This window comes from Babylonia areolata, chromosome 9, assembly GCF_041734735.1.
Source record: "Babylonia areolata isolate BAREFJ2019XMU chromosome 9, ASM4173473v1, whole genome shotgun sequence".
Taxonomy (NCBI): domain Eukaryota; kingdom Metazoa; phylum Mollusca; class Gastropoda; order Neogastropoda; family Buccinidae; genus Babylonia; species Babylonia areolata.
In genome coordinates this window covers 43724488-43750795 of record NC_134884.1, presented here as the reverse complement: position 1 = coordinate 43750795, position 26308 = coordinate 43724488, and the positions used below count along the sequence as shown (strand labels likewise).

At 43.5% G+C, this 26308-nt stretch overlaps 2 protein-coding genes across 3 annotated transcripts in view; both read right to left on the bottom strand.

Moving 5' to 3' along the window:
- Positions 1–2226: 2226 nt before the first annotated feature.
- On the bottom strand, positions 2227–12796 carry LOC143285649 (GLIPR1-like protein 1). The gene is made up of 7 exons (XM_076593045.1): positions 12625–12796; positions 11085–11257; positions 8560–8689; positions 6665–6768; positions 4321–4424; positions 3234–3325; positions 2227–2376 (listed from the first exon to the last, which is right to left on the bottom strand). The coding sequence occupies exons 1-7, from the start codon at positions 12794–12796 to the stop codon at positions 2348–2350; spliced, it is 804 nt and encodes a 267-aa protein (XP_076449160.1). The 3' UTR covers positions 2227–2347.
- A 6310-nt stretch (positions 12797–19106) lies between these two features.
- Positions 19107–26308, bottom strand: part of LOC143285888 (ADP-ribosylation factor 1-like) — an 8411-nt gene continuing 1209 nt past the window's right edge. The window contains exons 2-5 of one of the 2 annotated variants that reach the window (XR_013055733.1): positions 24555–24731; positions 23761–23895; positions 19943–21077; positions 19107–19667 (exon numbers count right to left, since the gene is read on the bottom strand). Coding sequence is in view for 1 of the 2 variants with exons in the window: in XM_076593333.1 (XP_076449448.1) it covers positions 20911–21077; positions 23761–23895; positions 24555–24731 (479 nt within the window). In the remaining variant the exon portion in view is untranslated. Of the gene's footprint in view, positions 21078–23760; positions 23896–24554; positions 24732–26308 lie in introns of both variants that reach the window. The other variant, XM_076593333.1, reaches the window with a different exon arrangement.

The following is a 26308-nucleotide window of genomic DNA, read 5'->3' as shown; positions in this document are numbered from 1 at the left end:
AATACTGATATTATCATTATTTCGTATATGTTTATGAAAATAATCATTTTTATCATCATCATGGGGGATGGGGAGTTGGGGGGGGGGGGGAGCGGTGGGGGTATGCGTGCGTGCGTTTGTGCGTGCGTGCGTGTGTGTGTGTGTGTGTGTGTGTGTTTGATTGCGTGTTTGAAAGCTGGATTTCGATTCTGAGCAATACACGAATAGATACATACTTCAAGAAAACTGTTCTTTTCAAACTTTATTGACGAAAATCAAGACTTTGCAAACAGCGGCCTGAAGTGCAAAATGTATAGTTTTATGCTGCTTGGTTCCCAGATTCCACAATTAGGTATATTTACTTATCCCCCCACCACCACCCCCTTTCCCTCTCCCCCCACCTCATGAACCATGTTACGAGCTGCGCGTCGGTCCAGCTATATTTGAAATCCACAGCATTCTCTTTGCATATAATCTGTTGGCAATCCCTTTTTTTCTTTCTTTCTGTTTTTTGTGGGGGGGGGGGGGGGGGGGGGGGTTGTGTGTGTGTGTTTTTTTAAACAGCAATTTGGAGATGGAATCCACCTGTTTTCCTATAAAATCAGCAGTTTTCCTTTCAGTACAGGTATATTTTGTGCAGTTTTCACGGCTGTTATTGAAAACCTTTCCAACATGATAATGAATGAGCATTTCCACACACAGATAATGAATTCCCCCTTCCAGCTGAATGCATTATAGTGCTTCCATCATGGTTACATTTTCCGTCACACGGTAAATCAGCAAATCGTATATACAAACTACGTTTCATATTCAACGGAACTATTATGGTATTTCTGAAATAAGCTATACCACAATAAAATTTCGATGCGGTTTTTTTGTTATTGTTGTTTTGTTTGCTTGCTTGTTGGTTTTGTTTTTGTTTTATTTTGTTTTTTTAGAGGGGTTGGTTTTTTCTTGTTGTTGGTATTTGCTTGTTTGTTTGTTTTGTTTTGTTTTTGTTTTGTTTTGTTTTTCGTTGCTGGTTTCTTTTTATTCAATTAAACGTTTCTTTTGGCTGTGACACAGCACTTTCAATCGATAAGTGATTCCAGAACTGTACACAGAACTTGAACGTAGAGTCTCTCCTCATTGTTTTGGTGCTTCCAAAGAGCACAATCAAGAATAGTTTTCCAACAGTTTCCATGAATTGCAACAGCGTAAAAGCAAAACGCTCAACGTTTTATCTACACCACTGTGACACAGATTTCTGGCACCGGCGTGGCAGGAGTTCCAGACAGAGAAATCAGAAGGGGGGGCGTGGCCACGGGCAGTACAGCAGGAAAGACAGCAGGCCACAGCCAATGGAAAGCAGAGAACTTCCAACACGTGAACCCAAGGATTGTTTCTTAACTGCAACACACACACACGCACACACACACACACACACGCGTGCGTATTCATAAGCACACATAGACAGCATAGCTGCATGTGTGGGCCTTTGTATGCGTTCTTTTGATGCACATGTTACTGAATGGTCATGTTCTAAAAGTGGTTGCGCTTTTTATGTTTGATGTTACACGCACTCGTACCAAAAAAAAACAACAAAAAAACAAGTTCTATGAATTTACAGACAATGAATTTTTATCTTATTAGAACAATCTTTGATGGTCATTATTTTTTGTGGATCATTATATATTGCGTTTGCAGCTTCTTTTCCAGACTTTCGGAGATATTTTTGACCAGAAACATCTTTATTTCAAGACGCTGACTAGAACTGTGCTAATAAACCCAGTTGTGATATCTTTGCCTTCTTCATTTCTTTGTGTTTTTCCGCATCACCTGGGCCATTGTAATATACACAAGTACTTGGGTTTGAGCATTTTTGGCTTCTCTGCACTGTTCGTTCCACTTGGAGAGGGGCGGGATCGATTAAATCATTTTCATCGTATGATTCCATTACTAGATGCACATTGATTTGTCAGCAATGCCTTACAATGAAAACGTGCAGATGACAACCTTCTATAAACTTTGTTCCCATCAGCATGGCTGTTTTGTAATGTCTCTCCTCTGTTCCACTGCTGTCGCGGGTAACAGAAAGACCCCAACACCGGTAACTGCCTTCACATACAACTCATGTCACGCTGGCCAGATAGATAAATGTTTGGCTCGGAAAGGCGGGTATCAGATGATGTTCAGTGTAATGACCGAAGTCTTGTCCGAAAACGGGCTTCTTGACCTGAATGTTGGCTGCTGAGCCGTGTGGTTGGAGTCAGTGGAGCGTCGATGCTTGTGAGATTTTTGTTTTTGTTATTTTTGCTGTTGGTGGTGGTTTTTGTTGCAGTCCTGTCGATCCCTTTTCTGGTGGATGGGGTGAGTCTTTCAAGCATCATCATCCTCTGTTGGTGACACTGAGTGTAGCTGTCGAGTGAAAGAAACGAGACGCTCCATGGTCATGCAGTGCAGAGAAGTTACAAGCATTGAATAGTTACAAGCATTGAATAGGGGGAAGGTGGCAGAATGGTTAAGACGCTCAGCTGCCAATACAGAGAGTCCGTGAGGGTGTGGGTTCGAATCCCGCTCTCGCCCTTTCTCCTAAGTTTGACTGGAAAATCAAACTGAGCGTTTAGTCTTTCGGATGAGACGATAAACCGAGGTCCCGTGTGCAGCACGCACTTGGCGCACTGAAAAAGAACCCATGGCAACGAGAGTGTTGTCCTCTGGCGAAATTACATAAAATGAAATCCACTTTCATAGGTACACAAATATGTAAGCATGCACTCAAGGCCTGACTAAGCGCGTTGGGTTATGCTGCTGGTCAGGCATCTGCTCTACAGATGTGGTGTAGCGTGTATGGATTTGTCCGAACGCAGTGACGCCTCCTTGAGAAAGTGAAACTGAAACTGAAACTCCCTGTTCACTGTTAGATCAGGTGCTGAGAGTGGAGCTGCTTTGCTGACGACCACTAAAGCTTTGGGCCACGATTTCAGAATGCTTTTTATAAAAGCTACCGATAAATCACTGCTGATTTTTGTTGTTGGTGGTGGTGGTGGTTTGCGTTTTCCTTTTTCAGTTTAATTTCAACATGATTGACAAGTGTCAATTTGAAATTTTTATTCTGTGTGTGCGTGCGTGTGTGTGTGTGTGTGTGTGTCTGTGTGTGTGTGTGTGTGTGCTGGTCCGTCGGTCAATCGGTCCCTCTAACCATCCTCTCCAGTGTGTGTGTGTGTGTGTGTGTGTGTGTTGGAGTGTACCGTGAAAAGTGATAACATATTTACCACAGAGGTTGTGCGTACAGACCCAGTCTTGGGGTCCACATTCCGAGCACGCCTTTCCTGTCTTGTATGGCTGCACTCCAGGTGTGTTGCCCCTGACACACACACACACACACAAACACACACAAGGCTAGATATGGGTGAGATAAACTTGCACAAAAGATACACAGAAAAATCAAACTTCTGCCCTTTCTTTAAGGCTGTTGAAGACGAACACCATTTCCTGTTGGCATGTCCAATGTATCCGTTAATCAGGGAAAAACACCTTGTGATTTTTTTCACAAACAAAAATGAATACAAAGACTTAGAGTTACTTTCACAAAATGAAAACAAGCTCATTACTCACTCTGTGGCAATGCTGGGGGGTTTGTTGTTTTTGCTGTTGTTGTTTTTTTTGTTGTTTTTTTTATTGCGCTTCAAAGAAGAGAGAAGAAGAAATGCCATGATAATATAACTGTCTTCAAAAACAAAAACGTTATCGCAGGAAATGTTAGAACGACAATCTGTATGTTGTATTGTAGATGAAATGCATTTTTCTCTTTTGAAATGTCTCCATTTTATCAGCATACGTATCAACAACTTCACTTTTAGATTTACTTTTCAAAGTATTCTTGTATCTTGTATCTGCACACTTTCTGCTTTCAAACAAACACTTCTCTGTATACACGAGTGCGCTCATGAGCGCTCGTGAGAAACAATAACTAATCCATGCACATATACCAGTGAATGAATTACAACTGGCAAAGGCATCAAAGCTCACGTCTGATTCCTGTTTGGCAACAACAAAACTGAAAACGTCGGAAGTAGAAAGGCACACGCACGCACACACACACACACACCACACACACACACACACACGTGAACCAAGATGAAACCAGAGAGAGAAAGAAAGAAAAGGTGAGGAGGGGTGGGGGGGAGGATGTACGCACACAACATGTACACGCAAAATCAACCCTCTCCCCTATTCCTCTCTCTCTCTCTCTCATGTCCCCAATACTTCCTAGATCCGCTCTTCCTCTCACACTCTCTCTCTCACACACAATTTTTTATGCAACATTTGTTGTCCAGTCACGCCGGCACGCGTACTCACTCTGGACCGTAGCTGCAAATGGTGACGAAGGCTTCCCCCAAGTTGGTGATATTTTGACAGAACGTTATCCCACAACCCAGTGCGCTCGTATTGTGCCAGACCATCTGCACATACATGCACGCGCAGGCAGGCAGGTTGGTAGGAGTGTACACGCACGCACGCAAGCGCGCACGCACAGACACAGACACAGACACACACACACTCTGAGTGAGCATATGCTACGTGTATGCTGCACAAGAGGTCTCAGTTCATCCAAGACTTGCACCCACACTACATTCTCTCTCTCTCTCTCTCTCTCTCTCTCTCCTATGTCACAAAGGCTATTCAGCTAATGACATGAAAATGTTTTAGTGTTCAGTGTTCTCTCCGTCTCTGTCACACTCTTCCGTCCCCGTCCCTCCATCTCTGTGCCTATCCATCCTATCTCCAGCACATTTATTGAAGACCAGCTTTCTTCCCTCTTGACAAATAGTTCTTCCTCTCTCTGGTGTGTCACACTGTGTTGTGCAGTGTCAAAGCATGGAATGTACATGAACGTGTACCAGTCACCATATAAAGTCCGTTGTCACAAGAACTAGTACCAATAAGACTTGGCGGGGTGTTAACTCGTGGTTCACTGATCTGCGCAAAATGCGGGGGAGACCGCCGTTTGGGCGCAATAGCCGAGTGGTTAAAGCGATGGAGTTTCAATCTGAGGGCCCCGGGGCTCGAATCTCGGTAACGGCGCCTGGTGGGTAAAGGGTGGAGATTGTTCCGACCTCCCAGGTCAACACACGTTCAGAACTGTTAGTATCTGAACCCCTTTCGTGTGTATACACACGCAGAAGATCAAATACGCGCGTTATACATCCTGTCATCCATGTCGACGTTCGGTGGGTTACGGAAACAAGAACATACCCACCATGCACATCCCCGAAAACGGAGTATGGCTGCCTACATGGCAGGGTAAATAAACAAGACGGTCACACACGTAAAATGTTGCATGTCTGTATGAGTATATATGTGCGTGACTGAAACCTGATTGAATGACGCAGGAAACGAATGATGAGCGCCCAAATGCCAACCGTCAGTCGGCTCTACCCAGGTAGGCAGCCTGTTGTGCAAATGACCCCGTGTTTGTAAAGCGCTTAGAGCTTGATCTCCGACCGAGGACAGGGGCTATATAAGTACCCACATCATCATCATTCTCGATAGGGCCTGTCAAGTCACAAGTGACACTGCACCAAAACCATCACCCAGAGCACAGCTCCATAGTCTCCCGATACTGAAGGATGTGTCCTAACTTAAAAGTGGAGTGTTTGCCTAGTGGAAGCGAGAGAATCTGAGCGCACTGGTTCCAATCCCACAGTCGCCAGTATTTTCTCCCCATCCACTAGACCTTAAGTGGTGGTCTGGACGCTAGCCATTCGGATGAGACGATAAACCGGGGTCCCGTGTGCACCATGCACTTAACGCACGTAAAAGAATCCACGGCAACAAAAGGGTTGTCCCTGGCAAAATTTGGAAGAAAAAATCCACTTCGACGATATGAAAACAAAAATAATTGCAGGCTGTAAAAAAAAAAAAAAAAAAAATATATATATATATATATATATATAAGAAAGAAGGTTAGCGATCTCAGTGTAGCGACACGTTCTCCCTGGGGAGAGCAGCCCGAAGTCCACACAAAGAAATGTGTTGTGACAAAGAGGATAATACAATACAATGATGGGCGGGGCGTAATTGTTCTCGTCCTTGCTGTGTTGCTGTCATTGTTTTGCTGGTCATGGTGTGGTGGTGGTGGTAACAGGCATAACGATCAGCCCGAAAACAGAGGGTGGTTTGTTTGTTTTGGGGTGGGTTTTTTTTTCAGTTTTCACTTTCTCAAGGAGGCGTCATTGCGTTCGGACAAACCCATATACGCTACACCACATCTGCCAGGCAGATGCCTGACCAGCAGCATAACCCAACGCGCTTAGTCAGGCCTTGGGTGCATGCTTATATATTTGTGTACCTATCAGAGTGGATTTCTTCAGCAGAATTTTGCCAGAGGACAACACTCTCGTTGCCATGGGTTCTTTTTCAGTGCGCCAAGTGCGCGCTGCCCACGGGGCCTCGAATTTGTCGTCTCCTCCGAATGACCAGACGCTCAGTGTGATTTTCCAGTCAAACTTGGGACATAGGGCGACAGCGGGATTCAAACCCACACCCTCACGGAGTCTCTGTATTGGCGGCTGAGCATCTTAACCATAAGATAGAGGGGCAAAGGAACAGGCAGGCTAAGTCGAGACAAGACGGAAGGTGGGGAAGAAGAAATGAGAGATAGCTGGACAGAGGGAAGGGGGGCTGGAGACAAGTGGTTTACTTGTTTATACTGTTCACAATAACTTCCACACGTGTTGTCGGAATAGTTGTAATCCTCTCTCTCCGCCAGCCAGTTGTCGACGACATCCTTCACACTGCTGTAATCTGGCACACACACACACACACACACACACACACACACACACACACGAGACAGAGACACACACACACACAAAATCATGTCATAACAAGAAAGCATGGAGGACTCGACGGACGAGTCTTAATTCCGACTTAGAACACAAATTTTCACGTTGTCCAGAAATAGTACATTCACATGCATACACAGCACATAACAAACACTCGTAGATGTATACACTAACAGAAGAGTAGCTTTATTTCCATATTCATGTACACTCCATCCCTACCCAAATCACCTCACCACCACCACCCTGCACAATAACGTGCGTGCGCATGCACACACACACACACACACACACACACACACACACACACACACACACACACACACACACACACACACGAACGAACGAACGAACGAACGAACGAAATTTATTTTACGACGGTAAAGGAGTAAGCACAAAGTACTTGTTCACATCCGGCCCTCTGGACAAGAATAATAAATGAGAGAAAGCGAGGGTCAAATTCGCGACAGCAACAACAAAATTACATAAGCATGTACAAATATAAGCACAGATGCTTATGTACAACACAACAAAATTACATAAGCATGTACAAATATAAGCACAGATGCTTATGTACAATACAATAACGCTATAAATAAATAACAACAAGGACAATAGGGACGGGGCGTGATGGAGAGCGGAAGGAAGAATGGACAAGGGGAAGAGTAAAGAAGGCAGGGGAGGCTGACTGAACAGACAGATACAGTGAGAGTGACAGTGGAGATACAGATATGGAAAGTTTATTCAGCAAAGGCCATGGCCTCTCATAACAAAGGCCATGGCCCCTCATGAAGGGGGTACAGTGAACCAACATTCAAAATCAAAATCGTACAAATTACAAAAGTAAATGATAAACTGCAAATGATAATCTCCAAATTGGAATATGCACAACTAATGATCATCAACTACATAATACACTGCGAAACTTAAAAGCCTTATATAAGTAAATAGCAAACTGTTTTATAATAGTTTCGTTAGTTGATGACATAAGCACGGCAAGTCGAAATAAAGTAGGGTGTCTATAATATTTTCTGTGTGTGTGGAATCAACTTATGTCTAAGGTCATTCAATGCAGGGCAACACAACACAAAGTGAAGTTCGGTTTCTTCAGCACGTCTGCATAAAGGACAACTAAGATCAGAGACACTGGACTTTCGATAACGATAATGATGTAGAAAGATATCGGAAATTCCTAATCCGAACCTGGTTGTAATATATTTCAAATGCTTAACCATTTTCATTGACAGACAAGTAGGAATAGAATGCATAGAAATGAACTGTCTGTTAAACTTAAATTTATCGCTATCTTGAACATGATAAGACCATTCTTGCCATGTACAGTCAATCAGTCAAAAGGCTTATTTTCTAAACTTGACAGTTTTTCCATAATACAAAGTAATGCTAGTTTAGCCCTACTTGCAAGATCTTTACATGCAACTGTGAAACTCAGTTTTGTTGAAAAATATATTCCTAAATATTTATACACATTTACTACAGGCATCGTTATTCCATTATAAGTCCATTTTCTGCCCTAATTCCCAAATATCCACTTTTTCTAAATACAAATATATTACTTTTTGACATATATTTACTTTCAACTGAAGTGATTTTGCAGCTCTAGACAATCGGATTGTGACAGTGGAGACAGACATACAGAGACTGACGGGAGGAGAGAGGCATGTATATATTGACAATCTATACATGTTTGTTGAGAGACAGACAGACAGACAGAGAGTGACAGAGAGAGACCCACATGTGCTGGAGACCATGTTTTCGCCCAGAGAGGGGAAGTTCTCACTGTGCCTTTCTTTCGCCGGAGTGCGAGAGTCAACGCACAGGTCGGTCCTGGCCTGGGAGAATTTCTGAAGTTCCGTGTTCCAGTTCTGCCCACCACCATTCACCACCGCTCGTCATTTTGATGGTGTATGAAAATAATAATAATAATAATAATAATAATGAATACTAACAACAACAAATTATAACGATGATAATGATAATAACAACAAAACCAATAATAATGATGTTAATAATAACAAATAACAATAATAGTTAGAACAACAACAATAATGCTAGTAATAATGATAATAATAACATTAATGATAATGTTAATGATATTGATAATATTTACACTCATAACAATAACAAAATAATGAAAATGATAATAATAATAATAATAATGAGGAGGAGGAGGATAATAAACTGCTCTTTGTTATAATCAGCAGCAGCATCATTGCAATAATACTGACAGACTTCTTTTTATCATGGTAGTAGTACGACCAAGCTGCAGAACAAGTGGAAGCAGCAGCATCCGCGCCACAACAGAGCAGACCCGTACTGCCTGCTGACTCGTCGAGAGCAGGTAGCCATTTTCAGGCCCAGGACAGGCCACAACCGCCTGAAACACCACCTATACACGAAACTCCGTATCGGCGACACAGAGCAGTGCCCCTGCAGAACAGGCAGCCAGACAACAGAACATCTGCTGCAGTCCTGCCCGCTCCACCAGGCGCTCCGAGAGAAAACCTGGCCCGACCCAATCCCAGTGGCCCGGAAGCTCTACGGAGGACTGGAGGACCTGCGATGTACTGCCGCCTTCGTCGAGGAGACGGTGGAATCCAGCTGATGAATGACGAACGAGACAACAAACATCATAGAAGTAGTAATGACGACAACAACGACTGTGGTGATTATGATAAGAAAAAAAAAAAAAAGAATTTGCTCTTCGCCACAAGAAGAAGAAGGAGAGTGAAATGTTTGTTTTACGCACGTCTTTCAAATGATTAGGTGCTAACCATTATTTTTCTACTCCATTACACACACACACGCACGAACGCGCGCGCGCGCACACACACACACACACACACACACACACACACAATAAGTAACAAATCAGCATGCCATGGTGTGCGGACAATAACACACACACACACACACACACACACACACACACACACACACACACACATCAGCATACCTCATTGTGCGTACAATTACAAACACACCAGTATACCACAGTGTGTGTACAGCAACAAGCACACGAGTTAACCAATGTGTGTACATAAACAAACACATCAGTTTACCACGGTGTGTGTGTGCATTAACAAGCACCAGCACACCAGTGTGTGTGCAATTACAAACACATCAGCAAATCACAGTGTGTGTGTGTGTGTGCGCGCGCGCGCGCGTGCGTGCGTGTGTGCGTGCGTGCGTGTGTGTGTGTATGTGTGTATGTGTGTGTGTATGTGTGTGTGTGTGCAATAACGAACACATCAGCACATCTCAGTGTGTGTACAATTAAAAACAAAACAAAAAAACCAAACCAAAAAACAAACAAAACAATCATGATACCGCGATGTGTGTGCATTAACAAACACATCAGTAAACCACAGTCTGTGTGCATTAACAAACACATCAGTATACCACAGTCTGTGTGCATTAACAAACACATCAGTAAACCACAGTCTGTGTGCATTAACAAACACATCAGTAAACCACAGTCTGTGTGCATTAACAAACACATCAGTATACCACAGTCTGTGTGCATTAACAAACACATCAGTAAACCACAGTCTGTGTGCATTAACAAACACATCAGTATACCACAGTCTGTGTGCATTAACAAACACATCAGTAAACCACAGTCTGTGTGCATTAACAAACACATCAGTAAACCACAGTCTGTGTGCATTAACAAACACATCAGTAAACCACAGTCTGTGTGCATTAACAAACACATCAGTATACCACAGTCTGTGTGCATTAACAAACACATCAGTATACCACAGTCTGTGTGCATTAACAACACACATGACATGCATACCACGGTGTTCACACTAACAAACACACAAATATACCTCGCTGTGTATACATTAACACACACCCATAATACATCCATGTCAGCGTTCGGTGGGTTACGGAAACAAGAATATACCCAGCATACACCCCCCCGAAAACAAAGTATGGCTGCCTACATGGCGGGGTTAAATAAACAAAACGGTTATACAAGTAAAATGCTACATTTCTGTCTAAGTGCGTATGTGTGCGTGCCTGAAATCTGATTGAATGACACAGGAAACGAATGATAAGCACCCAATGGCAACCGTCAGACAGCTCTACCCAGGTAGGCAGCCGTTTGTGCAAATGACCCCGAGTTTTTAAAGCGCTTAGAGCTTTGTCTCCGACCGAAGATAGGCGTTATGTAAGTATTGCATATGCAATGAAATGAAATGAAATAAAATGAAAAATCAAAGTGCAGCAACACTGTGTGGAAGCTCTCACCATGGCCAGCATGTTGGAAGCATCCAAGACGCTCCTGATCTGGTTATGCCTCACCACCAGCTGTTTCTGCTCGGTGGAGTTGAAGCCCTGCTTTTTCGGTTTTTTCTCATCGGCCCGCCGTACTCTGTGGTGCTGGCTGCCTGCCTTGACTGGTGCAGAATGCTGCTTCAGGCCTGCAGCAACACATCATGATGATGAGGATGATGCTGATGATGATGATGATGATGATGATAATCATAATAATCATCATCATCATCATCATTATTATTACGATAATGATAATGGTGATGATAATAATCATAATAATGATAATAATTATGATAATAATAAGAAGAAGAAGAAGGAGAATACAATGTGGGGGTTTATGTTCCGCGGTTCCCCGCCTTCCAGAGCAGGCTCACCGCACTTTACAGTAAAAACTAAAAATATATGTAACATTTTGAAATATAAAAGTAATAATAATGAGATAAAAACGATTCACCACCCACTTATCATTCACAGCACAAACGCAGCAAAAGCTTAATGATGATCCTCGTGTCTGATGAGATGATGCCAGAATCACACCCAGTCAGTGGATACTTTGCACACAGACCCATGTCGAACAGCAACCGTCACTTGATAGCTGCGTGCCACATTGACTCTAGGAACGCACGCACACGAGCATGCATACAAAAACACGCACACATGCACGCACACATAGTAACAAACACATACATAGTGTAGTAAAACAAGACGGATGGTCCTGTAGTGACCTGTAACCTGGAAGCGATATCAAGGGTCATAACCCGACCAATCTGGTAGAGGGCGCTGGGTACGTAAACGAGGACAAGAAGCAGACGACTTAGGAACGAATCCGAAGACCAAAAAGTGCGCATCTGACAGGTAACGATATACGGTAACAGCACGGGAACGTCTGTGTGCGCCCTATCCACGCCACCATCTGGGAAGACCTTGCCCGCGCAAGCGAGCAAGAAGGGAGGTTTACGTAGTTGTTGGGAACGACCCCAGCACTGAGTCTGGTAAGTAACGGTTGACTGTGCAGAGAGAGTGTCTTAATATTAGAAGTACTGTTGTGTATACGCCTGTGTTGGACTTAAGGTGTGTCTGGAAATTACACTAAACACTTTAAAACATACATACATGTGTAGAAAGAACCCTGTTTTGTTTTTGTTTTTTTTTTGTTTTTTGTTTGGTTGTTGTTGTTTTTGTGTGTGTGGTTTTTTGGGGGTTTTTTGTTTGGTTTGTTTTGTTTTTGTTTGTTTGTTCGGGGTTGTTTTGTTTGTTTTTGTTGTTGTTGTTTGGGTTTTTTGTTGTTGTTTTGTCCTCTCTAGATTCAGTGTCGACATACAAATTATTTCCAAAGAAAATGAATTTCCAAAAGTTTAATAACACACACACACACACACACACACACACACACACACACACACACCGAAACACAGGGTTGTTACACAGACTTAACGTTGTGTGTTAATGAATTAACACGGCGAGTGACACACACACACACACACACACACACACACAAACTGACGGGGCTTACGGTTGTCGTCTCCAATGACGACCTGCACGTGTGACAGCTGCCCGTCACCCGAGGTGAAACTGAGCACACTCTGCGCGTGGCCATGCCGTTTGTAACCCCCGGCAACCATGCTCAGCACGTGCATCAAGACCACACACAGCGCCACCACTCCGACACCTTCCTTCCCCCTCATGGCAACCTGTGCCTCACCGGCCCCTTGCAGCCACTTGCAACACACACACACATGCACACACACACACACACACACACACACACACACACACACGAGAGAGAGAGAGACAGACAGAGAGAGAGAGACAGAGAGAGAGGAATAAATAAACTGTAAATGAAGCGTCGAACTTTGACCAAAATCTCTACCAGAATATACTATAATACAAAGATGGGATGTTTAAAGCTTCAAAGCTTTATTTGTCCCTATCCTACAGCTACTAAAACATAAAATAAAATGAAATAAAATAAAAACCAAGCGTACAAAATATATGATAATGTTGATGACATTGACAAAGCATGTTTCTTTACTAACCCACAAACTAACATTGTCACCCGAAACAATACTGACAAAATTCAGAAGCAACATCTATAGCAACTTTAGAAAATACGTTTTTTTTGTTACCGAGCAACTAACAACTTGAACAGACTAACCCCAGATATCAAACGTGCACCTAACATAAATGCCTCTAAAAATCTTATTGATGACCACGGTATCATAAAGGAAATAATGTTTGACCTTGGTGGTCAAAGGTGAGCCTGGGCTTGTGAGTACCTGACCGAAAAAAATACGGAAACTGACGAGGCGTACAAAGCCGCAGGGCTACGATGCTTGGCATCGCCCCTAACCTGAACTTGAACAACAAAACAGCACACTTATATTTAAATGTGCATTATATTTGTTTTCAAATCCATCGCAAGTTTAATGCGGTAATGTGATATGTTTGAAATACGGTGTTTTCAGTGCCGTTAACTTTAAAGAGACAGATTTACCTCTGCGAAATAGGAAAGAAATCTTTGACTTTTGAGGACACTGGACAGCGGAACAATCCCGGAAGACTGGAGGAAAGCCCATGTCACACCTATATTCAAGAAGGGGAGCAGAATGGTGCCCAGTAACTACAGACCTGTCAGCCTAACCTGTATAACCTGCAAGGTTATGGAGAAGATCGTACGCGACCACGTTATGAAACACCTGCTGAAAAACTCCCTGATCGCTGAAGAACAACATGGCTTTGTCCCTGGACGATCATGTACTACCCAACTGTTAGAGGTCATGGATATCTGGACAAGCATTGTAGACGATGGAGGCAGTGTGGATGTGGTGTACACCGACTTTCAGAAGGCATTCGATACAGTGCCCCATCGTAGACTTTTGTCTAAGGTCGCAGCCCACGGTATCACGGGGAAAGTGCTGGGATGGATCAAGGACTTTCTAACCAACAGGAAACAGCATGTGATAGTCAATGGTACGCAGTCTCAGGAAGCCAGTGTGAGCAGTGGCATCCCCCAGGGGAGCGTGCTCGGGCCAGTCTTGTTCGTTATTTTCATCAACGACCTCCCAGCTAGAGTTAAGAGCACAGTAAAAATGTTTGCGGATGATACCAAAGTGTTCAACAGAAGTGACACAGAGACGGGACCAAAAGAGCTTCAGGACGACCTTGACCAACTTCAGCACTGGTCTGACACGTGGATGCTTAAGTTCCATCCACAGAAATGTAGCGTAATGAAACTGGGGGGGCAGAAGTCAGAGGCAACATATTACATGACAAGCAAAAATCAAGAGGACGACAGTGCAAGGGTGATATTAAAAGAGACTGCAAGTGAAAAGGATCTGGGTGTACTCATTGATGACAAACTGAATTTCAAGGAACATGTTGCACAGTTGACATCCAAAGCAAACAGAATGGTTGGACTCATAAGGCGATCTTTTGATTTCTTAACAGAGACAACTTTTGTTCAATTGTACAAGAGCCTCGTCCGACCACTGTTGGAATATGGCCATTGTGTCTGGCAACCCTTTCACAAAACACTATGTAGTGACATCGAGGACGTCCAGAGGCGAGCAACAAAACTCCTGGGCCCACTGAAGGAGAAGCCTTACCCCGAGAGACTGAAACTGCTGGGGCTGCCAAGTCTGGAACACCGGAGGCTGCGAGGGGACATGATCGAATTATTCAAATACCTTCACGGGCATTACGACGCACAGAGGCCAGTGTTCCAGTCGTCACTTAGTGGGAACCTCAGAGGCAACACCCTAAAACTCCAAAAACAACGCTTTCGCCTTGATGTCAGGGGGAATTATTTCTCTAACAGAGTAGTGACACAATGGAACGGGCTCCCAGACTCCGTGGTCCTGGCGCCATCAGTCAATGCCTTCAAAACCCGCTTAGATAAACACTGGAGGGGCCTACCTGGCCTGTATAACCCAGCCTGTCAGACAACTGATCTGGTCTAGCCGCGCTCGCCACGCATGCTACTATTTCAGTAATAGTTCTTTAGGAACACGAACAGGCCTCGGGAGAGGCCTAAACCGTCGTCTAGTCAAGTCAAGTCAAGTCAAGTCAAGCATCATACACAACTGAAAACTACGATTAAAAACTTACGCATCGATCACGATGTTAGAACGTGCTGGGGCTTGAGCTTTTCTGTGCACCTAGCTCTTCTCTTGGTCTTTCCCCTTGATGAGTTACGGGTACAACTGGTAGGCACGAAAGAGTACGTTGTTTTCCACTGACAACGTAGTGTTGGCTAGAATGACGTTTAAATTGTGACATGAGCGTACATGGTGACGTAACTTTTCATCTTTGGTGATTTTTTTCTCCGTTTCAATGTTTTGTATTTGTGTTGTGTTTGTATTTCTTTTTATCACAATAGATTTCTCTGTGTGAAATTCGGGCTACTCTCCCCAGGGAGAGCGCGTCGCTATACTACAGCGCCACCCTTTTTTTTTCTTTTCTTTTTTTAAAATTTTTCCTGCTGCAGTTTTATTTGTTTTTCCTATCGAAGTGGATTTTTCTCCATAATTTTGCCAGGAACAACCCTTTTCTTGCCGTGGGTTCTTTTACGTGCGCAAAGTGCATGCTGCACACGGGACCTCGGTTTATCGTCTCATCCGAATGACTAGGGTCCAGAGCACCACTCAAGGTCTAGTGGAGAGGGAGAAAATATCGACGGCTGAGCCGTGATTCGAACCAGCGCGCTCAGCTTCTCTCGCTTCCTAGGCGGACGCGTTGCCTCTAGGCCATCACTCCACTGGTTTTATTGTGGACAGATTATGGACATGCACTTAAGATATAACAGTTCAGATAATCATGAGATACAGGCCTCTGCCTCTGCTGCGCAATTAAACAATAGTAGTTGTTGTAGTAGGAGGAGGACAGGGGCAAGGCTAGCTTTGAAGTTTCTAGACAGTCCCCTTCTTTGTTTCATACAAATTTTTGGTAGAAATTTTGGTCAAAGTTCGACGCTTCATTTTCCCATTTTATTTGTTCATCAAACTTTCTGATAATAGTTGAGAATTTTATAGACTTGTCCAGTTGATTCTTAAATGAATTAGTTGATTGTGTTTGTTTCACATTAGGTGGTATAGTTCATTCCATACATTAGTAACTCTATTACTGAAGCAAAACTTTATTTCTTGTATTAGTATTTGATTGTTGTACTTTTTTTCATTCATATTTCTTGTGGAACTGTACTGAGGTGCAGAGAACTGATCTCAAGACACATCAACAAGACTTGTAAAATATATAATTATGATACAATGAGATCGCAACGTACCCTTCGACACTAAATTAAGGGGAAATAATTTAAGATAAGTTAATCGATCAATATAAATCATGTGCCAACATTAATGTACAAGCTTTGTGGGTCTGCATCTCTCCCCTGCAATGTATCTTAGCTTCAGTTTCAGTATGTAGGTAACCGAAAGAGATTTTAAAGACGAGGAACAATTACTGTGAATATCATTTTCACTGATATAACTATTCCTTTTATTTGTTGACTTCCCTCATGAAATGCACAATTTATCTAAAATATCCAATTAAATCAGCTTTTTCAAACCGTGTCACAGTTTACGTTTGTAAACTTGGTTGGCAGCGGTGTGAGAAGAAAAGAAAGTGCGCAGAAATAGACTGAAACAGCTTATGTTTGACTGCCGGGTTTTTGGAAATGGATATTCATTAAGGTATCAGAACGAGGTCGAAGCAGACGATGAATTATGAAATGTGTGTGGTGATAACGCTTGGAAGTGGGGCGTTACACGAACCGTTCGCAATTACACGCTGTTCGCAATTAGGCATGTCATACATACCTATACCCTTTTAGCTTAAGTTCGTTTTCGTTTGCAGGTTTGTGCTTTATTGTTTTTTCGGAAGTCCCTTGGGTCAGAACGTGTTTCTTCCTTGAGTATTGTATTGTATTGTACTTATTGCACAACACAATACTGTGTGTGAAATTCGGGCCGCTCTCCCCGGAAAGAGCGCGTCGCAATAGTGCAGCGCCACCCTTCCTTCTTCTTCTGTTTTTTTCTGTCTGCATTTGCGTATGTTTTACTACCAAACGGATTTTTCTTCATAATTTGCCGGGGATAACCCCTTTTGTTGCCCTGGGTTCTTTTACGTACACTAAGTGCATGTTACACACGGGACCCCAGTTTATCGTCTCATCCAAATGACTAGAATCCATACCACCACTCAGGTGGAAGGAGGGAGTGCACACTCGTTTCCCAGTCGGGTGCGTTACCACTAGGCCACCCTTCCACCTACAGTAATGTGTTGTAATCTACGTTCGTTCTCTGTCCATAAGGGGAGTGCATAAGGCAAGTCTCTCTCTCTCTCTCTCTCTCTTAAAGCTGATGCATATCTCATCAGGCAAACGGGCAAAAACATAGGTTTTTGTTCTAGACTGACATTTTCTTGTAAACTAGTAATAAGCTAGTCATAAGAATGTTATGCGATAACATAGACAGTTTTATTTGGAAAAAAAAAAATTTTTAAGCCAGAACTGTGTGCGCGCACACACATACACACACCCACACACACACACTCGCGGGCGCGCTCACACACACACACACACACACACACAGAGAGAAAGGGAGGTAGACAGACAATACAAACAGTTAGACAGATAGACAGACGGGCAGACAGACAGAGAAAGACAGAGGGAGACAGATACAGAGACTGAGAGACACAGACAGACAGGCTCGGAGACAGATAGACATGGATATATGTGAAGTCAACTGTAAACTTAGGTTGTATAATAAAAAAGAAAAGAAAAAAAAGTAGACGTAGGAAAACAAGAACAAAAACAAAAAAGACCTGTCGAGACTCCCCGTGACAGGAGTCGATAGAAAATAAGTAAACGTTTCAGTTTTTGTCGTATATCTTATTTTGTTTGGTTGGTTGGTTGGTTTTTGGTGTTTGTTTGTTTTGGTGTGTGTGCGTGTGTGTGTGTGTGTGTGTGTGTGTGTGTGTTGTTGTTGTTGTTGTTGTTATTGTTGTTGTTATTTGTTTTTGTTGTTTGTTTGTTTTGTGTGTGTGCGTGTTTTAACTGGGTTGTTGTTTTTTGTTTTTTTATGAACATCTATTCACTGCCACTAACTGACAATATCGGACGATTCTTTGAAAAGGCTGTAGGGACCGTGTTTCTCTGAACCAGACATAAATCAGAACATTGTTGATTTCTGAGAAATCAACCCATTTAAAAACCAATGAGTCTGTGCATGAACTTGGACATGTAGCTAATGGTAAAAAAAACAGCTATATTTTCCTGCATGGTTTCTGCTAAAAGCAGATCACAGGGCGAATAGGGAAATCCCATTTGCAGTATTCAGCCACACGTTAAGTACACAATTCGCATCCGTGTCAATCATTCTGTCGCTTGCAGTTAACTCTGTTGCAAAATCATGGGCCCATAACACATTTAAAGAAAACGCCCATTGTATACAGGACTGATTCCTGTCACATAATTCGGCAAGAGTATTTTGCGTTTACTGCAGTTCAACTCAATCTGCCATAAAACTACAGCCATTTCCGTCGATCGCGAATGCCGAAACACTGCCCCCCACCCCACCTTCCCTTTTTATTCTGCGACAGAAAATGACCGAGAATCACGTTCCCAGTTCATTGTCTTGTGCCAGATTTGGGAGGAGAATGAAAAGAAGGGTAGGCTTCGAAGGATCTTTAAAAAATTAATAAATAAACACATTAATAAACAAAAGGGATGGGTAGAGGAGGGAAGCGGTTAGGATAATCAGCAGCCATTTTGTTCATGGTTACGTCCTTATCACTTATATATACTGAATGTGTTTTCCTGTTTGTTTTGTGTGTGTGTGTGTGTGTGTGTGTAGACGGTTAACATGTAACTTGCGCGCGCGCGCGGGCGCACGCACACACGCGCGCACACACACACACACACACAAACACACACACATGCGCACCCGTGCGCTTACCGTCACAGTAATTGAATGCACATAAAACACAGTCATTCAACCATATACTTTAATACACTTAACAACAAAAAAAATTTTTTTACAGCATTTCTTGTTGCACACCAACAATTAAAAAAATACAGTATATCACAGACAGGATAAACACGTATCCACCTTCGTCTCTACGTGTATCCGTGGCAGAATTGCCTGATTGTATTTGTCATCGACGATGCAAGCATTATTTACACTGCTCTTTTCACACTATAGACATGCAAACGTTGATTCCATCTTACCCATGGTTGCCTGAATCATTTACAAATTCTCATTCACACTTTCTCCAAGCGAAATGTTCAAGTGTATTGTTCACAAAACTCCGTTCACACAGTAGACAAGCAAATTGTCACCAGGAACACAGACAGAAGTACAGAAACAGAACAAGAGAAAGGAGCAGTTTTCAAAGTGACGGACCCGTCAAGGTGAAGATGACAAATCTGATTAAACTGAAGACGGGCCAAGGCCCAAGTAAAACCTGATAATTTCGCCAATGAGCAGCACCGTGTAAAGTGTCCAGTTGTCGTGTTTAGAGCCAAGTGTTCCAAGGTAATCTCCGCCAATCATCCACCTCCTCCCGAACAAAAAAAAAAAAAACAACCATGAAAACGGAGAAGTGACTGTCTTTTGTTTGCTTGTTTGTGAAAACATTGACATTGTCACCCCCACCCCCACAGACTCACCATCCGTTCCACACAAACGCACGCACACATACACACTCACGCACACACACATACATCAACGCACGCGCACAGAGAGAGAGAGAGAGAGAGAGAGAGAGAGAGAGAGAGAGAGAGAGACTATCCTCTCTACAATAAACAATGGGAAACAGAAACTAGGAGAGCTTACTGGAGCGTGCACGTTTCCTTCCCCTCAAGTCTCGTTGTGTTTCGGTTTTCATGTTCCTGTCGCTTCGTTGTGAATCAGCTCACACACTGACAGACGGATCTGATCGAACAAGAGCTTGGTTTACAACTTCATAATACTGTTATCAACACTGGTGAACAAAAGCCTTTTGTGAACACGATTTCTGAGCGAAGTAATCTATTAGCTTAATCAAGCACAGCACGCACATACATACACACAACAACAACACAAACGACAACTCCCATTCTGTTTCACAATGTAGCTAAGCTAGCATACAAATCGCGCAGTTCGCAAGGCAAGACAAGAGGTTGATTTCATGTGCCCCGTGGGGGCATTGAACATAATATATGACCATCTTTTACACACACCATATAAAATGAAATGAGTGATGTAAAAAAAAAAAAAGTTAACAATCACAAAAAACACACACGAAAGCAAACAAGCAAATACACATTAACAAATATTTTTTCCTTCGAAATCGAGCAAATGAATCTACACAGAGACCTTATAATAATGATTGTTTCAGTGGTTTCGTTTTTTGATCACAAACTGCAGTCACACAAATTTACAATGGATATGGTATCAGACTCTAGAATTATGGAATTATGGCCTCTACTCGCTCAGTCAGGTACTTTATGATAGACTATTCGGTGTTCCACTCTGTGCTATTTTAGACTAGCACGTGTTATTATTATTGTATGACGTTCAGACACTCTTCAAGGTAGGCTATCTATGACCATCTGAGTCTGAGTCTCTCTTTTGTCTCCCCACTCTCTCTCTCTCTCTCTTCTTTCTTCCGCCCCCACCCCACCCCCACTCCTATTCTCTCTCTCTCTCTCTCGTTCCCCCTTTCCGTCCATACTACCTCCTCGCCCCAATTTCTGTCTTTCTCTCGATCTCTCTCAAAATTCCAATTTCACCAGTATTTCAGTATGGGGCCAGTGTTTCACTCAGTCTCCGGATTTCTTCTTGAAGTCTTTCACCAGCCTGGCCATCTCCTGCATGGCCTCGTACACGCCCTCCCCAGAGGTGCCGCACGTGCCCTGCACATGCCACTTCCGTTTCCGCTGCTCCGTGATCTTCAGCTTCTGACCCACCTCCGACACACTGGCCGCCTCTGGAACACACGCACACACAAAAAATGATAATGATGATGACAACACTGACGATGATGATGATGATGATGATACTATTACCACTCAGGAAGCAGCGAAGCATGTGTGCTGATCCAGACACGCTACAATATTTTTCAATAACAAATAAACTACTACTAATGTTCATAATAATAAGAAGAAGAACAAGAAGATGAAGAAGAAGAAGAATGATATGATGATGATGATATACTTTGATTTATAATGACAATTTGCAAATTCAAGTAGCTGAGCATGTTTATGAATGCCAACACATGAAAAAACATTAGGAGCGGTGATTGTTGTTGTGTGTGTGGGTTGAAAACAGGAAGTTATTACCCATTTGGAGTGGAGTGATGGTCTAGAGGTAATGCGTCCTCCTAGGAAGCGAGAGAATCTGAGCGTGCTGGTTCGAATCACGGCTCAGCCGCCGATATTTTCTCCCCCTCCACTAGACCTTGAGTGGTGGTCTGCACGCTAGTCATTCGGATAAGACGATAAACCGAGGTCCCGTGTGCAGCATGCACTTAGCGCACGTAAAAGAACCCACGGCAACAAAAGGGTTGTTCCTGGCAAAATTCTGTAGAAAAATCCACTTCGATAGGAAAAACAAATAAAACTGCAAGCAGGAAAAAATACCAAAAAATGGGTGGCACTGTAGTGTAGCGACGCACTCTCCCTGGGGAGAGCAGCCCAAATTTCACACACATAAATCTGTGAGGTAAAAAGAAATACAAATGCAAATTTTGTGCTTTGTTACCACATTGTATCTATGGATTCTTTTTAGTTTTTCATGACAAATAAATGAGTCTGAGATTCCACACACAGATGATAATGATGATGATGGTGATGACGATTATATTAAAAACAAAAACAACAACAATGTCAATGATGATAATAATGATAATGATAATCATCATAATCATTAGTCTATTCTTGGATTGCTTTCCCAAAATCCCATCGTGCTTTGCAATGGCACAAGGAAACACACATATATCTCATTCTCATTCTCAGACACCACACACACACACACACGCACACGCACACGCACACACACACACACAAACAACAACAAACATGGCAGAACACGGCAAGGCACACGGTATCAGTACATACATAACATAAGCACAGTATATACCTTATCATCTGTATTGAGAGGGCAAGGGTGTGTGTCGGAGGAGGGGGGGGATGGCAATGGATTGAGGGGGTGTTGAGTGACCGGCAGGACTTGTTTGTTGAAGAAAGGGAGGGGTGGCAATGGATTGAGGGGGGGGGGGGAGGTGTTGAGTGACATACGCGGCAGGTCTCGTTTGTTGGAGGAGAGCGGCAATGGATCGAAGGGGTGTGGGGGTTGTTGAGTGAACGGCCAGATAAGTCTTGTTTGTAGGAGAAGGGAGGGGTGGTAATGGATTGGGGGGGGGGGGGAGGTGTTGAGTGGCCTACCCGGCAGCTCTCGTTTGTTGGAGGAGGGTGGCATTGGATTGAGGGGAAGGGGGTGTTGAGTTATCTACCCGGCAGCTCTCGTTTGTTGGAGGAGGGTGGCATTGGATTGAGGGGAAGGGGGTGTTGAGTTACCTACCCGGCAGCTCTCGTTTGTTGGAGGAGGGTGGCATTGGATTGAGGGGAAGGGGGTGTTGAGTTACCTACCCGGCAGCTCTCGTTTGTTGGAGGAAGGGGTGGCAATGACTTGAGGGGGGAGGGGGTGTTGAGTGTTGGGTGTTGAGTGACCTACCAGGCAGGATTTGTTTGTTAGAGGAAGGGAGGGGTGGCAATGGACTGAGGGCGAGTGGGGGGGGTTGAGTGTTGGGTGTTGAGTGACCTACCCAGCAGGCCTTGTTTGTTGGAGGATGGGAGGGATGGCAATGGATTGAGGGGTGGGGGTGGGGGAGGGGGTTCGGGGAGGGGATTGAGTGACCTACCAGGTTTTATTGATCAGTTGATAACTGATATGGATACTTACATAGCGCCTATCCTCGGTCGGAGACCAAGCTCTAACCGCATTACAAACACGGGGTCATTTTCGCAACAGGCTGCCTACCTGGGTAGAGCCGACTGACGGCTGCCACTGGGCGCTCATCATTCGTTTCCTGTGTCATTCAATCAAATTTCAGGCACGCACACATACACATTCAGACAGACATTAACATTTTACGTGCATGACCATTTTGTTTATTTACCCCGCCATGCAGGCAGCCATACTCCATTTTCGGGGTGGGGGGGGGGGGTATGCTGTGTATGTTCTTGTTTCCGTAACCCATCGAATGCTGACATGGATTACAGGACCTCTAACATGCATATTTGATCTTCTGCGTGTGTATACACACGAAGGGGGTTCAGGCACTAGCAGGTCTACACATGATCATGTTGATCTGGGAGATTGGAAAAATCTTTACCCTTTACCCACCAGGCGCCGTCACCGTGATTCGAACCCGGGACCCCCCAGATTGAAAGTTCAACGCTTTAACCATTCGACTATTGCACCCGTCTGGGTAAGTCTTGTTTGTCAGAGGAAGCGGGGGGGGGGGGGGGGTGGCAATGAATTGAGAGGGGCGGGGGGGGGGGGTGTTGAGTGACCTACCCTGCAGGTGTTGTTTTTTGAAGGAAGGGAAGGGTGGCAATGAAATGAGGGGGTGGGGAGTGGGGGGGTGTGAGGGGTGTTCAGTGACTTACCCGGCAGATCTTGCTTGTTGGCCAGAACCACCACAGGAACCCCTGACATATCCGGGTGGCTCAAAATGCTCATCAGCTCGTCGCGGGACTCATCGAAGCGTTCTCTGTCCGTGCTGTCCACCACGTAGAGAATACCTTGATGGGGGGACAGACAGGGTGTGAACAGTGAGCAATAAATGTGTGTGTGTGAGTGAGTGTGTGTGTGTGTGAGGGTGTGTGACAGTGTGCGTGTGTGTGTGTGTGTTTGTGTGTGTGTGTCTAACATACACTGCATTCACCATGTCCAACTGTGTGTTTTTAAGCTTCAATTTAAATAATATATAGATTTGTGTTTACTGTGCTGTCGTGCCTGATAAAGCCTCGATTTGCATATGACTGAACAACACAATTATTTATTATTTAGCTCAGTGTCCAGTCGAGCGCTCGGGACAATATCAGGCCTGAAAACGAATGAGTATATACCACTAGCAACATCTATATAGAACATACGCTTATCATAATAAAGTGAATTCAGCTGATATAAAATGAAAAAAACTGAAGTGAACGGAGCTGATTTAGGATGCAAAACCGATTCAAATACTTCTTTCAACGTTTCCTGCCCCAACACACACACACACACACGAGCGCGCGCTCACTCACTCACTCACTCACTCACCCACCCACCCACCCACCCACTCACTCACATCACCTCATTCCACCACTCTGACCCACCTTTCACCTTCTCACAAAACCACCCACCCATCCACCCGGCGACGACGAAACAAAACCAGTTCCCTCACCAAACCAGCATGTACCTGAAGTGTTCATGAAGTAGTGTCTCCACAGGGCACGGATCTTCTCCTGGCCGCCCACGTCCCAGACGGTGAAGGTGAGGCCCTTGACTGGAGTGACCGTCTCCACGTTGAACCCAATGGTGGGGATTGTGCTCACCACCTCGTTCAGCTTCACTTTGTACAGGATGGTCGTTTTTCCTGCAATACAACACAAGTATGGCCGAGTGAGTGATGTGAGTTGACACGAAGTCGAATGTTTTATTTGAGGGTAACAGGAAAACGTTGCAAGCTAAGCTTCTTTTCTACCATGCCCTGAAGAAGAAGAAAATGGAGGAGGAGGGGGATAAAGACGAAAAAAAAGACAACAATAAAAGAAAGAAAGAAGGTAGGAAAAAAAAGGAAAGAAAGAAAGAAAGAAAACTAACAATCAACTTTATGAAATGAGTGAGTGACTGAACACGAACTCGACTTTTATTTGAGGGTAACAGGAAAAGCCATATAACAGGAAGAAGAAGAAAATGAAGGAGGGGGGTGGGGGGCAGGACGGGAAAAGACAACAATAACAAAAGAAAGAAGGCAGCAAGAAAGGAAAGAAAAAAGTAAAGAAGGAAAGAAAGAAACAAACAAAACACCACCAACTTTATGAAATGAGAGAGACAGACAGAATGATGATTGAACGAACTTTTGAAAAATGAGGAAAGTCGAATTAGTTATGCTTGTATTATGCTTTTATACATGCAGCCCTTCTGGTACAGAGAAATGAAATGAAACTGTTCACAAAGATGACACAAAGTATTTGAAGTACAGACAGGACATTTGGACACACTCAAATACATACACTTGTGTGTGTGTGTGTGAGAGAGAGAGAGTGTGTGTGTGTGTGTGTGTATCAGTCAGTATGTCTGTCTGTCCGTCCGTCTGTAACAACATGATCGTAAAGAAAAACTAGCACAGTTAAAATTTAAAATGGGGGCAAAGCGGGCTTAAAGAGGGTAATTCAAAATCTCTCTAAAAGAAAAGGATCATAAAACAGAGAGAGAGAGAGCGCGCACACACACACATGCAAACAGAGAGAGAGAGAGAGCGCACACACACGTACGTACGCACGGACACACACATTATTATGGGAAGAAATATGTCCGCAATGATTTGTTTTCGTCGATATCCTGGCCTTGCAAGGAAAATAAGTTACTCTTGCATAGACAAAGAAAAAAGGAAAATAGAGACACTTACACACAACTTATAAAAAAAAAAGTGGGGAGAAATAAACCACTCTGCAAAACCATAAGAGGAAGCATTAAGTACACACACACGTGCGAACATTTGATGAAACAGAAGAAAACAAGGAATGAAAGAAGAGATAATGAAGAAGAGAGAGATAGACAAACGGACAGAAACTGAGACAGATGGACAGAAAAGGGGTGACAGAGAGCGACGAAGACAGAGACAGATACAAGACATAGAGAAGGCATTTTAAATATAATTTCAGTGATTCTAACTAAAGTACTAGTTAAAGTTTATCATAATATTATGTTTATAATAATTGTAGTCTTTTTTTGAAGACACTTAGGCTAGTGTTTATATCAGCACAGACGAAATAGTTGTCTAAAAATACCCGCCAGAATAAGTGGGTCTTGCATTTTGAAGATATATTCTTGACAAAGGTAACGTTGAGAGAGACAGACAGACAGACAGAGACAGAGAGACAAAGACACAGAGGAATACAGACAGAGAGAGTGTGTGTGTGTATGTGTGTGTGGGGGGAGACACACACA

What these genes read in the sequence shown, in the direction of transcription:
- LOC143285649 (XM_076593045.1), bottom strand. Translation starts at nt 12,796, where the DNA reads ATGAGGGGGAAGGAAGGTGTCGGAGTGGTGGCGCTGTGTGTGGTCTTG. An exon ending in CGTCATTGGAGACGACAACC is followed by an intron (nt 11,258 to 12,624) that starts GTAAGCCCCGTC and finishes GTGTTGCTGCAG; the next exon opens with GCCTGAAGCAGCATTCTGCA. An exon ending in AAACATGGTCTCCAGCACAT is followed by an intron (nt 6,769 to 8,559) that starts GTGGGTCTCTCT and finishes TGTGTGTGCCAG; the next exon opens with ATTACAGCAGTGTGAAGGAT.